This window comes from Pleuronectes platessa, chromosome 18 (assembly GCF_947347685.1).
Source record: "Pleuronectes platessa chromosome 18, fPlePla1.1, whole genome shotgun sequence".
NCBI lineage: Eukaryota > Metazoa > Chordata > Actinopteri > Pleuronectiformes > Pleuronectidae > Pleuronectes > Pleuronectes platessa.
The window spans coordinates 14,211,518-14,230,026 of NC_070643.1; the positions used below are offsets into that span (position 1 = coordinate 14,211,518).

At 40.6% G+C, this 18,509-nt stretch overlaps 1 protein-coding gene across 6 annotated transcripts; it reads left to right on the plus strand.

The window, feature by feature from the left end:
• Positions 1–2,900: 2,900 nt before the first annotated feature.
• tmem64 (transmembrane protein 64) lies at positions 2,901–18,509 on the plus strand. 6 transcript variants are annotated; one of them, XR_008342275.1, is made up of 7 exons: positions 2,901–4,343; positions 10,518–10,673; positions 11,570–11,868; positions 14,827–15,092; positions 15,171–15,206; positions 15,697–15,781; positions 15,895–18,509. XR_008342275.1 is itself a non-coding variant. In XM_053446506.1 (3 exons), the coding sequence occupies exons 1-3, from the start codon at positions 3,630–3,632 to the stop codon at positions 11,759–11,761; spliced, it is 1,062 nt and encodes a 353-aa protein (XP_053302481.1). In that variant the 5' UTR covers positions 2,901–3,629; the 3' UTR covers positions 11,762–14,581. The 6 variants fall into 6 exon arrangements, 2 of the variants coding, with proteins under 2 accessions (XP_053302481.1, XP_053302482.1); XR_008342274.1 differs by having other exon boundaries at positions 15,171–15,781; XR_008342276.1 differs by lacking the exon at positions 15,171–15,206.

Consider the following 18,509-nt stretch of genomic DNA (forward strand, 5'->3'; position numbering starts at 1 on the left):
TCTTTTGTGACATTTCTTAAGTAAAAGACAAAAACTAGACATATAGCCATATGATAGTCTCTTAAAGGGATAGTTCACCCTAAAAGGAAAATTCACTGCTTATCTCCTCACCACTATGCCAATGGCCGATCTGGTGAAGTGTTTGATTCCACAAAACACTTTTGGAGTTTCAGGGGTAAACATCGTTGCAGCCAAATCCAATACCATTTAAGTAAATAGTGACCGATTCTTCAAACGTAAAAACACCAACAGGAATATAACATAAACTGCCTCCATACTGCATTCAAATTTGACTCGAAACTGCGTCATTTACACCATGTGTTCAGTCTAAATCTCCCCTGTTATCTTCCTTCTAGTTATGGCTGCAGTTCTCTTGAGAACTTGTGACTCATTCACAACTGCTGCAACTCGTCTCATGAGAACTCGCAATAGACAAATTTAAATGTCATGGCTTTCATAAAATGTTATGGCAAAGCTCTGTGTACGACATTAATTAATATTTCAATCCTCTGAGATTTGTTTTGAGCCCGATATATAAACGCATTTAGTCCTTTTCATTTCAGGAACACTTTTATTTCACTTCCAAATTATCAAAGGGCTGCTTGTTGAAGTCAGCAGAAAATCCACCAGAGAGTGATTTGGATGAGGCAACAAGTGAGTTCTGTTCTTTAAAGCTTCTGCTCTAATTGCAGAAGGAGTAGACAGATTAGGTATTTTCATGAAGATGTGATAAAAATTTGGAAACGAGAGCACACGTGATAAATCTTTTTACTAGTTTTAATTTCCTCCGATTAGACAGCTTAACACTTTAAGGAGACAAAAACCATCAATACCCAACAGTGAAGTTAAATGGACATAACAACAGTGTTATTGTCTGATCCCCATGTGTTACTTTAACTGTTTTGCGAGTTGAAGAAGGAACTCTGGCATAATGGTAATTGTTTTTACTATTTTCAAAATGTCAATTAACCTCTGGACAACACAGGAAACTGGAAAGTGTGGAGCTACATACACCCCAAAAAGTGTTAAAATCAACTCTGTGGGAGTTAATTAAACACTGCACTGGACTTGCTTGTAGGATTCTCCTTGACAACAGATGGTAAAACATATGTGGGAAAATTTGTAAATTGAATGTCAAAATATATTCAGATAGAACACAAATTAATAATTTGCAGCTCATATTCGTGTGCCCCAAATTTATTTAGAAAAAGTTTAGATTTTTATAAATCAACCTAGATAATGAATGTGACTTTATATTAAATGTTTCCACATCGGTGCAGAGCAGCCATCATATAAGTTAAAGACAAGATACTGGCTATTTGTAAAAACCTGTGTAACAGTTCCCTCTAGTGGATTGTTATGAGACCACACAAAAATACTTATATCCAAAATAAAGCTAAAGAAAAATCACGTTTTAATGTGCGTAGATTGAAGGATATAATATTAGCAATACTCCAGGTCGTTAGTCAGAAGGCTTTACAGAGACAAACACTCATAACAGTGCTGCACAAAGTTTTTTTGGGGACTACCACCTTCCTTCATCCACAGCTGGGCGAGCCAGGGGCTGAGCAGTGGTCCCTGCATGAATGCACCGATTGTCTGCTTCACTCCCCTCATAATGAATTTCTTTATGCCAAGCAGGGAGATTCCCTTCATGCTACTGTAATATGCTCACAGAACCAGGCTACAGGAGAAGATCTATACGAGAAGATCAATATGAAATGCATCGGTTACTGGCAATTCTTTTGAATATATAGAGTACGCTACATTGTTTTTAAATAAGACTTATCTGAATACATAATGTCGATACAATTTTATTTAAAATGCTTACACTTTAAAAAACAAAACAAGTTTTAAGGTAATTCGTTTTTTTCCACTATATGACTGCAGGTGCTAGTTACATTGCAAGTAACGATTATTTAAAAAGATATAATTGATTAAGGGTATAATTATCATTCTAATATAACATGGAGCCTGTTAAACAACACAGCAAGATAAAAAGTCCATTAATTGAGCTTCAAGCCAAGCTACTGTACCATGTAAGGGCACGCTTTGGTATAATGTTTAAATCCATATCGCTCACATTACATTGTATTGACAGGTGGCAGCTAAAAAAAGAAAATCTTTAACATTCTTCCTGAAGGGAGGATTCATTGGAGATTATTGTTGTATCTGACTGTGCTAGTTTCAGCTGTGTGTTCCCTGCAACCGTTCCACATAAACTGACAACAGAGTGTATATACAAATGTGAAAATCTGACCAATGAGTAACGTCTGCCTAACTTTTTCTAATATTTTGTCAGAGATACTTTTTTTCTGTATATGTACAGTGTGATATCACTGTTTGTTACTAATTTCTTGATTTAATTTGTTTATGTATTTGGAACTCTTAAAAAAAAACATTTAAAACAATATATGTAGGCAAAAAACAAAGAAGGAACAAACCACAATAAATTATGAATAGACTTTCATGATGTCAAAAAGGAGTAGGGAGAAGCAACAATACTTGTCTGGCACTAACCTTCATCTAATGTGAATACTACTGTCATTATGCTGATTTAAGCATAATTCCTGAAAATAGTTCCTCCTCCTAATTAACACAACTCACTATTGGCTCCTGAGCAACTGGATCCAACCTCATTGTTAATTGTTCATTTCTCAATAGCTGCTCTAAAGTGAAACAGTAAGAAGCTGAAGTGGTGATCGCAGCATCACGTGGTTGTATAGTAGTTGTGTTTGCTTATGTGGCTGATGTGTGTTGTTCACAGACTTGATCCAAAACAAACAGGGTCTGTGACGAAGTCTCGCGATGGACCGCCGGGTTCGCTGTGATTGGAGGAGGGGGGCGCGGCGGCGTGTCACGTGGCCCGGGTTTACTTGGCATTCTGGGACACAAACAGTGGTCTAGGAGCCCGATCAGCGGCTTCCAGCGCGGAGGAGCGACGGCGAGAAGGAGCCACGACAGCCCGCTACCGGAGACCCGAGCAAGTGCGTCTTAACACCCGACCCCACCGCTCTGTCGTCCGGGTGCACAGGGGCTGCGGGTCCCGCTCGAGTCCGTGCATTGCAGCCGTGAGAGCTAGTTAGCTTACGGGAGAAAGTTAGCCTTGCTGGAAATCATGCTAGTGGCTTGACGTTAGCTCCGGGCGGCTGCTGCTGGAAAAAGTTTGTGTTTGTTTTGCTCCTGGTCTCAGTCCGGTGACGTGTCGGACTTGTTGGCCCTCGCAGCTCGTGTCCTGCTGTCCTGACCCCCGCCTCCATCATCTGTCCTGAAGCTGAAGAAGAAGAAGAGGAGGAGGAGGAGGAAGAAGAGGAGAGGAGAGGAGGGGGCACAACAACTCTAAACATGGCGAGTTTCTCAGACAGAGGTATTCAAAGTGGCTCTTTCAAGTGGTCGGACCGGCACGCAGCCCCGCGGGTGGAGCCCAGATAAACCCGGTTAGAGCGGTCACCTCGTGTGATGGCCAATGACAGTGACGGATTTCACGTGTGTGTCTCATTGCACAGTTGCAGAGTGAATTCATCTCCAACATAAAGTGTGTAAGGACTGACTGGAACCTTTAACCTCACAGCTGTCTCCAGGTGGGACACTTCATCTGCTGCTCCCCCAGAGCTCATCTGAGGGCCAACATGTCGGGGTCAGGGGCCACGACTGTGCAGCTGCTCACCAAGCTTGTGAAGCATGCAGTGGGAAAGGCTCAGATCCAGCTCAACCGCTGGCTACAGAGGACTGCCACAGAGGACTGTGACAAAATCGACATCCTGATCTGCAGCGCCTTCGACGAGAGAGGAGCCGGAGCGGGGAAGTCGGACGGTGACCCGGAGGTGACCGGTGACCTGGGGGGGACGAGCTTCGCCGGCGGTGGAGGAGACTTCAGACACCCCTGCTGCATCACCACCTTCTGCTTCAAGGGGGCCCTGCTGGCGTGCATCCTGACCGCCGTGTGCTTCTCCTCGGTCGCCCTCGTGCGCCAATACCTCAAGGACCTCCTGCTCTGGGTGGAGAGCTTGGACAGCTTCGTCGGGGCCTTCCTCTTCATCGTCGGCTTGATTATTGTGTCGTTCCCCTGCGGATGGGGATACATTGTTCTTAATGTGGCAGCTGGCTACCTCTACGGCTTTGTGCTGGGCATGGGACTGGTCATGGTGGGAGTGTTAATAGGGACCTTTGTGGCACACCTGGTCTGCAAGCGCTTACTGACCGACTGGGTGCTGAACAAGGTTGGGAACAGTGAACAGCTCAGTGCTGTCATACGAGTGGTGGAGGGAGGAAGTGGACTCAAAGTTGTGGCCTTAGCGAGACTCACCCCCATTCCCTTTGGGCTTCAAAATGCAGTTTTCTCGGTGAGTATGAAAAACACCACAGTCGGCTGTTTCCCTTTCCCCTCAGAAGGACATTAGACAGTCTTTGCAGTGTCCATTATAAACTCTTCCACTCACAGCAGTGGACCCGCCAGGAGCACAGCTCATTAACCTACTGCAGGACGGTTCAGCAAATCAGTCCCAGTTCAGATTCTGGATTTGATTTTAAAGAGAAATTATTTTTTTTGCAGTTAGGCCAACCTGCCTCACAGGAAATCAGATGTAGGCAGAAGCAGGGTTACATGTGATACTTCCTGTGTGGCCCGCAGAGGAAGGAACCCCCTTTCTCTTGTAGGCAGAGGAAGTGTTTAGATAAATATGAATCTATTTTCACTGAAGGACATGACTTATTTTTTTCAGTTTGAAGTACTGCTGTTTTATTGCATAATTTGGGGTTTGCAAGCAATTTTTACAAAATCTTAAATTCTTCAGCGTTTTATTTTCATTCAAGTTAATTTGACCATGTGAACTACAACAAACTGCAATTTCGTAGTTTCATTTATTTATAATGGCTTGACTAATTAAAAAAGACTCAAATCCGCCACAAAGTTTCTTTATATTGTTGCTGATTGCTGTAAACCTGAGCAGTACCAGGGTATCGCTCTCAGCTGCATTACTACATTTAACCTGAGGCCCTTGACATTCATGTGTGTCATGAATAATGTATACTGGCTGATTACCCTTCACAGTCAACTCATTGATACTTCATCTCTTACGTGGAGTTGGACTTCCCTTCATATGTTTTTCCTATGTTAGCTTGTCTCATAAATACAGTAAGAAGCTTGTTAAAGACTATAAATGAAATAAAAAGACAAAAATTAAAAAGAAAATAGGTGAAATAGCTTCTACAATGTTTGGCTAAGAACTAATATGACCTGTACATCATTGTACACACATGTATATACAAATATTAGATCTGAAAGGGCTTTCATGTCAGTCTAGATAAATACTTGACTGACATGTATTTTGAGGCTGGTAAAATTAACCAGCCTCTGGTTCATCAAAATTAAAGATGAAAACTTTAATTTTCATCTTAAAGTTTTTGATGAAAATTAACTTTCATCTAAAACCTTAAAATCACGACAATTTAACTTACAAGAAAATGCGTCCAAGGATCAACTTGGTCACAAAGTACAAAGTTCTGTTTATTGAGTTAAGTTGGACTCTATCCTACCTAAATACCACACAGAACACACATTTTACAACGGTTGACATGTCTGACAGCAACTGGATGAAAGTCATCATCAAATTAATGATTTTTCAGGTTCTCTTTATTTAATGTTAAATTTATTTTACGCTGAGCTTCAGTTTTCTACAACATTCCATTGTCTATGCAAAAGTGTTTGATGGGAAGAGATTTCAAATAGTGTGGAGGAAAAGCAGCAGCACAAACATGCAGAAGTGTTTGCAAAGTGGGGAACTTGAGAGGCATTCATAGCTCAAAGCGTTGAGGGGTTGATGCACAGGCCCGAGGCTGGAAAAGGAGATGACGTAAGTGTTCTCAGAAGCACAGTAATTGCAGGCTGCAAAACCAGTTTTCTGGGGTGACTGATTTGTTAAGACATTTCTCGTCAGCTCGGAGATTCATTGGCTGCTCAGCTTTGGCTTTTGACAGCTCTGCACAAACGCCCATAACCACGACACAATAAACATTGAGTTGCATCAGAGCTGCATCATTTTATTTAAATTCCAGTATATTTTAAATCCATGGTATCTCGAGTTTTTACTTTATTCCATTGTTTTGTTCCGTCCTCATCAACAATATCCCAGACAGCGTTGAGTGGCGCATCTATCTTCAAGAGCCCAACTACACACGTGTTAACTTTAGGGACTGCATTTAGCATAACTGTGAAATTATGATGGTGACATAATATGTACACACACACACTTAAACACATATAAATCTGACTAGCTGCCAATATACCGCCTCTGTGGTACTTCCTGCTCTCTCCAGGATGCCATTATACCATGAGGACATGTGTGACTCTCAGACACACAAGGTAGAAACAACTTCAGCGCTGCTGTCGTACATCGTCTGTTTTGCATGATTATTACAGGCTTTGCACTGGAGTGGAGAGTTTTCTATTTTTGTTGATCAGTAATTGCGAATCACATTTGTGTGAGGAGAGATGACGCACCAAATTAATTATGGTAAACAGACCACTAGCTTGATTAGCTGCCTTTTGCTAAATGATTTTGTCTTGTATTGTTATTAAGAGGGGAATATAATTAATAAATACATTCCATACAGTATCATTCAAATGATATATGTTTAAATCTAGTATTAGATTTAATTGTTGGTGCATCACATGTTTGTGGAACTGGATGTTCAGAATGATGATGATTACTCGTAGAGTACTAACATGCAGTTTATGGGGCGAAATAATAATGTTTTTTTTAATTTACATCGAACATCACATGACAACGCCTCAGATAAGTGAAAATAGTCATTTGGCAGCAGTGATATGAGATCATCCCAGAATCAGCTGAATTTGGGTGCAAGCAGCTCCACAGGCACTTTGCTGTACGAGTACATTGTCTGAGTCACTGGTATCTGAGAAGCATCTTGGATTCCAGTGCTACTAGCATTAAATAGAAGGCCCAAAAAAACAAAAGTTCTCCCACAAGTTGTTTTTGGGCCACCGGGGATAGAACTGTGACTTAAATTTAGGAATCATATTGCAGTTCCAAGATTGAAATACAAGTGAATGATTCTTCTGTATTATTTCCACAGTGTGGGCAGAAGTTAATCTGTAAAAGAGATTTATTTTTTGAAACGGGACTAACACGTCTAGCAGAGTTATTTTCTTGCCTGAATGACCTGTTTGACTTTGGTTTTTACCTCAGGCGCCGTGTTAGAACATAGCTCTGAGACCAAAGGTTAAAATATCTATATAGTGTGTATCAGGGCTCAACATTGATCTTTCTGTTCCCCTCTGTAAAAGTGTAAATGACTTGTCAAAGTCAAGGGAACAGACTGCACAGCTGTTATCACCCTCACTGGTGTGATAGGTGCCACTCAATCACTCAGTCAGACTGTTAATTACAAGCTAATTTACTGTCTTATACAAATTGCTTTTGAGTTTTTCATGGTTATTATCTCCAGGGAAAAGCAAACACACACATCATGGGGAAATGATCCCAACTTCCATGTGGCTCAACCGCAGATTCTTATTTGAATTTGTCACATTTCCTCTGGTTATTTTAAACTTGTGTGTGCACTTTGTCTGAGTTTGACTCATTGGGGAGTTTATAGTTATGAAGGCATATCAAATGTATGTTTTGTTGTGAGTTGATTAACTAATGTTGCTTTAAAATATAACTCATCAAATCCTGATTTCCCCACCAGATTTTGTGAAGATATTTTTGGGGCATTGTTGCCTTTTATAGATAGTGTACGCTTGAAATAGGGAGAGTCTTGCATCTATATCAGTGTGAAGTTAATCTAACAACAGCCTTAACACCACAGGATTTTTAGGCTGATACTGATGTTAAATTCAAAAAATAAATTATCATTTCATATTACACTTTTCAGAGAGTTCCCTTAAATATGTGAATAGCTACAAGGATACTTTATAGTTAAAATAAACTTCTGTGTCCTTTCTGTTCCTCAATTTCCGGTAATGTATTGATATATTGTCATATACTCAGATACACGTCTCTGCAACAAACTGCTGTTTTTTTTGTTATACTAGAATGTTTAAAGATGGTTTATGTTGAAATAACTCAACTGCCAGAGAGTTTATTCAACTCTACCAGGAGCAGGTTAATAATTTAACTCCCTCACTCCACCTGCCTCCTCTGCCACATTATCGCTTCCTGGCTCGGAGGGTTCAGTTCGCACACATTGTAATCCATCTCACCTGGAGTTTAATAATTTGGCCGAGCTGATATTGTATCTTTATGGTTTTAATTCCCCCACTATAATTGGTGAAACCAATCGCGGACGAGTACTGGTTCAAAGTAGAGTTATGTGTTGTCTCTCTCTCTCTCTCTCTGCCCTTGGTAAGCACTTTAACAGTGAGGCTGTATTTCACTGTGACCCCCCCCACTTCTCCCTGCTGAAGTGGTCGATGCTACATTATGGCAGGTAACCTAAAACGACACAGATACTGCAGCAGTCAGCAAAACAAAGGGACAGCTCAGGAAAAAATATTCGTGAATCCTGTGAGGATGAGGTCTAAACATGGATAGGATAGGATAATAAAAGATGATTTTTATCTCATTGCAGCGTTATAACCTTTATTGCTGCAGGGCAAACCTGGCTCCATTGCTCTACTGTTAAAGTAATGAGCTAATGAAGCAGTTGGGGAATTTGTCATGTGATGAATTGCTTCGAAACTCCAGTCAAACATGTTTGTGCAGATTTACACACTCCCTGTGTGTCACGATTTAAAAAAAGGGAAACGGCATCACAGTAGCAAACCTGAAATTTACTAAGCAGTCAAGATACCCTACTTGCTGTTTTGTTTACAAGCACAAACTTAGAGCTGCATCACTGCTGCTCTGCGGAAATCAGGTCAAGCCAAGGATGGGCTGTTTTCCCCTTGTTTTTGCAGATTATCTTGAACCGGTGTTCAGAAACGAGCAGGAGGCTCAGCGGGAATTCTCTTGCGTGGTTATACAAATACCAACGACTAGCCTTCCTGTGCCGCAGCTGCTCCATGTCTTGGTGTGAACAGACATCAGAGGACATGTGCTTCACACTTGACGGCTCGGAGAAAGAGAATGCATTCCTTCTTTTTTTTTTTTTTTTTGTCTTGTGCATTTCTCAAAGGCTCACATGCCGGGCAAAGAGATTGACCGAAGGCGTTTTGACTGTGTTGACACAAAGTGCGGACGCGTCAGTGTTATTCTTTCCAGTAGAAGCGACGGCTACATGATCACTGTATGGTTGTAGAGGAAAAACAACTGACGATTAACCAGGTTTTGATAATGTCAGTGTCCTGTGAGTTCTAAGTCAAGGTCTTATCAGTGCGTGTTGTGATAACAGGAGTGGAGGTTGGGTTTTATCACTGCGAGGGGACACTTGGACTGGATCTAGCACGAATGTTTTCTTGTCCTTTTGCCTGGGACATGCTGCTATCAGCCACAGCCTAGTCACAGTGCCAAGGTCACATCCTCCCACAGCCAGCACAAACGCGCTTCGGCTTATGTCATCAGTTAATCAAGGGATCAAGGGTGACAGCGACGTATGCACTCGTTTGTATTTAGGTGACTGTTTGGAGAAGCGAGATGATACCCAGAGCTGGATATGTGATAGCACCTCTTAGGGAATTAAACCAGAATCTGATAATCTGTGTTCCAGATTGTTTGTGGTTAATTTGGCTGAAAATTAATGAGTTTGTCACACAATTGTGTAAAATGTTTTAAAACGATCAACACTGTCATCAGGATTACAAATATAATGTGCCCCAAGGACTAGATGCTGCTCAACATAAGTTAAAGACAAGAGGATGACCTGAACTAAGCCTGTGTTAACTCATTTACCCAGGATTCATTTCAGTAGTTAGCTCCGCCGAGGAGGTTATGACTTTGTCTGTGTTCGTATGTCTGTTAGTTAGCAGGTGTGTGTGTGTCTGTTTGTGTTTGTGTGTGTATCTGCAATTTGGTGCAGATCCAAATCAATATCTAGTGATTTTAAAAAACGTGGTTTTATAAATGAAAGTAGAAATGTCCGCAGTGGAGGACATGCCTCCCCCAACAGTCCCCTTAAATACAATCAAGCTGCACCAATTGCTCACACTCATAAACATCAGTTCCTGAATGTTCCAGATTCTTTTATTATCAAGATCCATGAATTATTCCCTGTGATTCAATGAAAATGTCGAAAAAATTATTTCAAAGTTAAAAACCGCCTCTTTTTTAGACCTGCACCAACATTTTATTTGTTCTTTTTTTGACCCATGAATCACCCATCCAAGCTTTCCGGTAATATCTTCAGTCGTTTTTGTGTATTTCTGCCAACAAACAACATAAACTCTTAGTGGAGGTAACGATGACTCATAGTTATATTAGACCTCAACCCTAAGCCTAAATATGAATGTGTAATAGCTGACTGTCGTGTTTGCTAGTCTATAGAAAAAAACTTGTCAATCAAAATGCTTAAATCATGTGATTTGTATCTCAATTTGTTTTCGCTGCTTCCGTCTCAAGATCACAGATGTGTCGTTGCCAAACTACCTGGTGGCCTCGTCTGTGGGTCTGTTGCCCACCCAGCTCCTCAACTCCTACCTGGGCACCACGCTCCGCACCATGGAGGACGTCATCGCTGAGCAGAGCATCAGCGGCTACTTTGTGTTCACCCTGCAGGTGAGTTGTTGCAGATAGAGTAAAGATATGAAAATGCTGTAATACCTATTGGACCATTCTAAGAACAACGTGTGAGCAGGATTCTTGTGTCAAACTGGTTTGCTGACACCAAAGATAAGGTGTTGATTGCTCAGTGTATTTTCTTTGCTTCCTAATACATAGATTATGTCAACTAATCCTCTCACATTGTGTCCCACTGTGCAAAGCCAATGTTTCCTCCTTTAACATTTAGTTATGTAAACTGCCAGAGTGTGAATTTTAAACCCTTTAAACTTGTGCAAACTATACCCACAATTCTATCTGGTTCCAAAGGTCAAGTTGTAACCGCATCCCCAACACCTGCTCAGCTTCATTTAATACCCACAAGTGTTCAGGGAACAGGGAGGCTTCTCTGGGACGTTCAAAGGTCAAGGGTCTGCTCAAGGTATCAGTGTCTCATGAAGAACTGAACATGACGTGACTTCTCCTCGGTAAATCCATTTTTAAAATTGATAGAAAGGCTGCACGCTGAGTTTTTAACAGCTGATGATGTCACTGTAAACAACTAATTTTCACATTTCGGGAAATACGCCTCTGTGGAACATTACCATCCCAGTGTCCTCTGGCTGCCTGCCAACTGCTCCCAGCTGAGAAATAGACCGGAACATAACCCCCTATTTATGGCAAATTAAGAATGTTACTCCAGTTTTTGTGCAGTTCAAACAAACAAGGCACGAGGTCTCAGTGATGAGCTTTAGAGAAGCTGGTTGCAAGATAACTGAATCTAATATTTTTGTCCTTATACCAGAGGGATATTTAATGATAGAGCTAAATATTAGAAACACCTCAGATCATGAGGCAGGTCAGTTCACCACACCACACTGTGCTCAAAACGTGAATTCCTCTGTCTTGTGCAGATTGTCATCAGCATCGGCCTGATGTTCTACGTCGTGCACCGGGCTCAGGTAGAGCTCAACGCCGCCCTCGCCGCATGCCAGATGGAGCTGAAGTCGTCCCACATGAACGGGTCCTCCACCAATCACAGCAGCTCCACCTACTGCAGCAAGAGGGCGACAGCTGGAAGTGGAAACTGCGTTAATGTGGTGTGACCCTCAATTAACTACATGAGGCGGTAGCTCCTATGACGGAGCTGTAAGACGACAGATCTGAAGGGGGCCGTCTGAGACACGGCCCGAAACCCGTCGCTGGTGGTTTGGTACGTCTTCACCCATGTGATGGAAAACTCTAAAGTGTACACCTTCAAATTTTTGAAGACACGGTACTTTTTCTTTTTCAACAAGTATTGGGACCACGCGCCTTTTGAAGAAGAGCTGTTGATGAAAATAGATTCAAGGTGATTTATTGTGGGAATTTATTTTTAATCTGAATTATTTTCATCAAGGTACTTAACATTTACTGTTACAGGAGATGTCAATGAAATTAGGATTTCAAGAGAAATCAGCAGGGGCTGAATAAGCGAGTGAGTCGTGGAAAAAAAAAACTGTTGGCATTGACTGCTAAAACTATGAATGTGCAATCTGGAGCTTTCTAGAGAACCAAGGAATTGTTTTCAGTGTCAAAAGAATGCCAACCTATGCACCTTTTAACTCATACTACATCTGTTTTTATTTAATTTCAGGACATTTTAGGATTTGTCGAGGTCCCGTGTTAATTTACGATGATGTAAATAATAAGGGCATTAATAACGTTTTTTGTAAGAATTTGGCTTTTTAGTCCAGTTAATTTTGAAGTGTCTTATTTTGGGACTGCGGGGCGAGGAGCAGCGAGTCCTACAGGCCTCTCTGACTTGCTTATGACCACATCAGCTGATTTGGCCTCCCCCTGCCCGCAGATCATTTTAGCACTTCTGCAGTTTTGAGAAGCAGCAGCTGGAGAGGGGAGAAGAATTCACAGCAGGAAACTCAGGAACGGATCTGGCAGGAAAGTGGAACTGCACAGGGCGAGCAGCTCCTCAGCAGCACAGCCACATGCTCGGCTGCAGAAACTGAGCATGTGGCTGTGCCTTCTTTTGAAAGTTTATGACTACCTTGGTTTTACATTCGCTTTTTTTAAATTGAATACATAGTTTTTGCTTAAGATAGTTTTGACAATGCTGTGCAATACATCAGTGAGAAAGTGTGAATGTCATATATTACAGTGCTGAAACCAAACTAATCAGAGATGAAATGTCATGCATGACAAAATAACACAAAGCTGTTTTTGGGGGGGTTTTACTTGCATAAGAGGAGTAAGCTGGATGAGATAAAGAGGCTGTTATTTTCTATGTGCCATAATTTGATAAAGTTTATTAGACATTGTAACACTGGCCACACCTGAGCTGAGGCTGTGTGACTTATGACTTTATTTTATTACTGAATAATGTTGATAACGATAGAAATGACCTGTGAAGAATCCTAATGTTTATTCTCTTGATGACACATCGACATACTCTCATCGTGCATATTCGTATGCACAGTCCACGACGACATTATTTTCATGAAGATAAGTTAAAGTGGGAAGGGGTTTGTTTGGTCAGGAGATGGAACATGGGTCTCAGAAGCTGACAATCAAATACTAAAGCGATGAATGTGATGATACTTTTTATTTTTACATCAATTATTGTGATGCTGCTCCCCAGTCAAAATCCGATTGAGGAATATAAAGGGCTCCTATATGAAATATCCATTTTTGTGTCCCTACATGGGGTTAATGTTTCCCACATTCCATGCTGTCAGTCTGAAAAGATGTCAAGTTATTCTCATGCTGTATGTTGGTTGAAAGGGCCCCTTCGTGTCTGAATTTAGCAATAATGTTTGAAAGTCGAGAGCAAAAAAAAATGAAATTTTAATCAGATAGAAGTCCCACCAATAAGATCTTCAGCCAGTTGTTGAGGATTTGCTTTTTGCATCCAAAGTTCCAGACATATTTGTCAACTGCATTTGATTCGTCGGTCAATTCCTGTTCCTCTGTAAGATTGAGTTTCAACATTCCCAGGTTTCTGCCTTTTACCTCCTCCTGCCTCTGACGGACATCTCTGTGTTGACTAAGACGTGGAAGTGAGACACCACCTCTGAGATCAGAGCAGCCTGTTCAGCTTCTCAACGCTTTGTTCGGAGAGTCACTTAGCCCGCTGATCACGTTATAATTGCGATCAACCTCCCACTCCTGTTACATGAAAATCTTGCTAATTGCACCTGAGCATTTTTCCAGCTTCCTACTTGAATTGAACGTTTACGTAGAGAGAGATGAGATCATGTTTTTATGGCTGCGGGCTTCATGAAATGTACTCTCTTCTCCTCCCTTGTTAAAGGCATGGAAATTATTGTAAATGGGAAAATATAAATACACAAGATTTTCATCTGACAGCAGTGGACTGTACCTGCTCTCCAAAAAAAGTGTGAATTGTGCAGCTGCTCCTCTCAGAAGTGGGAGAGGAGTGGACATTACACCGTGTTTGATTAGAAAATATAGAAACGGGAAACTTGTTTGGGCACCGCGGGCACGCTTCATAATATTTCAGCTTCTCGACCAGGAAAAAGGATTTTGGAAAAACAAGCAGTTTTTACGGCAAAGGCTTTGGTTCTTTCTAGGTGGGCTCTATTTAACTTAGATCTAGTTATGCAACAACTGATTCCTAGGGAAGTATATTTCATAGGCACCCACACAAGACCTGAATCTGGGTCTGGGACGTAACTGCACACCTGTCCTCTTACAGGGGACTACAGTATGAGCTCATGAACTTTAAAGGGTCCCGTTTGGTGCTATGAAATGCAATACTTCCCCATCTGTATCAAGTGCATTACACATATACTGTATTTTGTAATAGAGAGAATTTTACAGTGTATAAATATGGATATTTATCGCTGTACGATGCTTGTTCAGTGTTATTTATGAGAGAGAAAATAAAACCTGTCAGGCTTTGTTACAAAGTGTACGGTTACATTCTTTTGTTTGCACCCATAGCGGATTTTTTACGATCAGGTCTGTTCTCAAAGGGGAATGCAAGGAATTGTACAAGTGGACTGATGTTGACGTGCAGGGGCGTTTCTAGGTTTGAAAGAAAGGGGGGGCTTAGCCCCTAAGAATTTTGAATGTTTGCGCCCGCAAAAATTCAGCATCCTTAGGGGCTAAAAGAAGTAGGAGTTCAATCTTGCGTTCTATTTTTCTTCCACAGATGGCGACATCATTCTGAAGACCCAAGCCTCCCCTGTGTTTACGGATGACGATGTCACCTTGTGTTGTCAGCATCAGAGCGGCAAACACAAACAAACCAGCTTCTTTAAAAACGGAGCATTGATTGACTCTAACAGTTTGTCCGGTTCAGACTGAGTCATAAAGATGACTCTTAAGAATGTGACACGGGAAGATGAAGGCTTCTACAGGTGTGCGTCAGACAGCTGCAGAGTCCAGAGAGCTGGTTATCAGTGAGACCGGACAGAGGTCAGCTGAACATCATCACTCTGCTGTGTGTTCTATAGAAGTGGATCAGTGTCACATATCAACTGTTGTTTCTTTTAGGAAACTTCACATCAGAGGAGACTCCAGCCTCCACTGGTATTTTTCTTATTCATATACATCTACTTGTTTTGGAGGAAATACTCAATATTAATCAACACATTTTCCATTATTGAGTGAAGCCTTTTGGTTGTCTGGTTCTCCTCCTGCTCTGTCTTTTCATCAAGGATCCCTCAGGATCTAATGAGATGAAAGAAACTACAATGGGACTCAGTAGAGCGCATATTCACCAAGGCCCAGCAGTCCCCTTAAATACAATCAAGCTGCACCAAATTTCACACACTCATAGATATCAGTCCTCTACATACGGCAGATTTTTTTCATTAAGGTCCAAGAATTATTCCCTAGGAAAACGTTTTAAAAGCACAATGTTAAAGAAAGAGTTAAAAAATGACTGGATCAGCTTAATACCAAAATACAGTGGGCCCTTTCCTGACACTACATCTGTCTGCCAAGTTGATTGGAAATACAATTGTTGTTGTTATAACAGTTTTATTTATTCAAACAAGTATTATGTCGTCTTGATCAGGTTCCTGGAAATGGATCATTGCTTCATGTGGGGTTCTACTTCTGATCGTCATTCCTTTGACTGTTTGGCTCGTTTGTCACTACAGGTTAGTATTTATAAAATCTTCATCCGTCTTGACTTCCTACTTTCTACTGCATGAACGACAAGCCCAACAGGTGGTGAAGTAAATGATTCACTGCCTGTTGTATTTTCTTGAAGGTACCAGAAGTTCTGCACTTGGAGCTGCTGGCCTGTTTCCAAACAGGAAGTTCCAGCAGGGGTGCTTCCTGCCACCAAGTTGGATGTGACGGAGGTGCAGTGGGACCTGTCATGGATGGAGATGTCCAAACTGTTGGAAAAGGATTCTTATTGTGGCACTTAAAGGGAAACTCTCTTCTGAAGCCCAGAGACTTAACTATTGGGTCAAACCTATGAGAAAGCTCAGTCAGTGCTGCAATTTGTAGTATTTGATGGTCACATGTCAAAATAGTGCTACCTGATATATTTTTGAATTGAATTAAATGAGATGTTTAGGATTTATAAGGATGACTACATTTGCTGATGGTGCAGATTTGATAGCTTCCAATACAAATGTTATTGTTTCAGTTGTCACATTTGTCCATGTCAATACTCTTGCACATTTAAACGTCTCTCCTTTGAGTACATATTGAAACTAAGAATCGTATTTGTTATATCTTATTATCTTATCATTAATATAATTGACTGCTCTAAATCATTTTACATGTATCATTTCTCCTGTGTTTGTTCGAGGTTCCATGTTGTTTGCTCCCTTTGAATCGTTATTTGCTATTTCTTGTCGTCTGAAGTTATAAAAGTCATGGAAATCGTCGTGCTTGTTTTATATCTTTTAAGGCAGAACAAACAACTACCAAGAAACTAGAAATAACTATAAAGATTAACCAAACAAATACAATTTGACACAAATCCACTGCAAACAGACAAAAAAAAGACTAAGAGACACAACACAAGTCTGAAGTGGCACAAAATGGCTACAGAGAAACACACAAATGTACTACAAACAGACAGAGAAATGTAGAAAGAGAGAGAAAGAAAGAAATACTCTACATATATATTCTACATGCACCTGATAATATATTTCCATTCAGCTGATTGAGTCAAATAGATTTTTTAAATTTCAAAATTTACTTCGCTAATTTAGGCTCTGGATTTAAATGCTACATTTTTTTTAGAAAGACCCGAAACCATTATGTGTCTGTCAAGATAATTAAGATGCATGCCACACTGCATTATTCCTCATATACTACACTGCTTATCATTTAAAAGAAGCACATGACTGTAAAATAAATACATGTGCATGCCTTTAGAAGCCGGCATCTTTGGTAGTAATTTAATGCAGTCGATTTTATTTTCAGTTCTTCTCTTTATTGCATTAGAGCATTGGTTCCCAAACTGGGGTACGCGAAGTGGTTCAGGAGGTACGCGGGGAAATATTTGATTTGCGTTTTGCATAGCTCAACTTCTTTCGTGTCCTATCGCACGTGCTGCGGGGGGTACGTAGCTTGAGATTGAATGTCTGAAGGGGTACGGGACTGTATAAAGTTTGGGATCCACTGCATTAGAGGATGAAAAGGAACCTGAGAAGAATAGTTTTTTCCACTTTGTTTGATAAACAGGGGTTTAAACAAACAGAGCTATTTCTAATAATGTTGAAAATATTGGCTGTGTCAGGGATTACATCTCTTTGCAAGGACTTCACTCTTATAATGACTGATATAACTCACAGTATGAGCAACAAAGTAAAGACTCAAGATCATCCAGTGCTGCTGTGTGCACACAGTTTGCCAAAATACAGTATAAATATGACATGGATTTTCAGGAAAGCATTTGGTCTGAGTTACCAGAGGAACAGAGAGGTGACGTGAGGTGCAGGACAGAGAGCAACATTAATATTACAGCCCTGCCCTGTAAGACACGCTGAAGAAGAATCTGTCAAAACATCAGGTCAGAATCTGATCTCATAAAAAACTTCTCTTACATAATGAATGGTGTGTTATGTTGACAAAGAAATGAAGTACAAAAGGTTACTCCTACAGTTCTTGTTATCTTTGTACAATAATACACATTTCTAAAGAACATCTGCAGCAGACATTGGTTCTTTATTGTCGTTGATATGCCGTTCATATGAAGTTCATATATTCCAACAGCCTCTATAGCGGTCAAACCAGTTAGGCCTCATTGATAGACCATGTTAGCTACCAATTTGTTGCATTTTGCATTAATAGATCACTACAAACAGTACACGTCTTCTTAAATAGACCTAAAATCGACTTTAGACAGAAAGATGTTAAGGATCTCCAGTACTAAGAATCTAAAACAGTAAAAATTAACTCTGAGATGTTTTTGAAATCCGACCTTCAAAATCATACTCTCATGCCATGTGTAAGGTAGGGCAGTCGGTGGATGAACAGAATGTGTGTCCATTCATCGTTGAGGAAGATATCAGGAAGTCCTACTGACAAACATTGTTGTGCATTTTAAAGAACAAAGTATTTTCATGTGAGAGAACAAGCATTTCAATGAAAACTAGGGCTGCGCAAAATGATCAAAATGTCATATCCTCTTGTAGAAGTCATTTCATATCCAGTTAATCATATGTATTGTAATTGGTCATCCGTCTCCGTGATTCTTTAGGTTTTGTCTGAGCTCTGAGTTGTATTACTCTCATCCATAGACACCTATGAAGGTATTTTCTGCTGCAAAACACTTGTAGAAAATCGTCTTTTCTTAAATGTTCTCCATACAGTGTAACATGAACCTCTTGGTAAAATAAATTTAAACTATTTAAGTCTGAA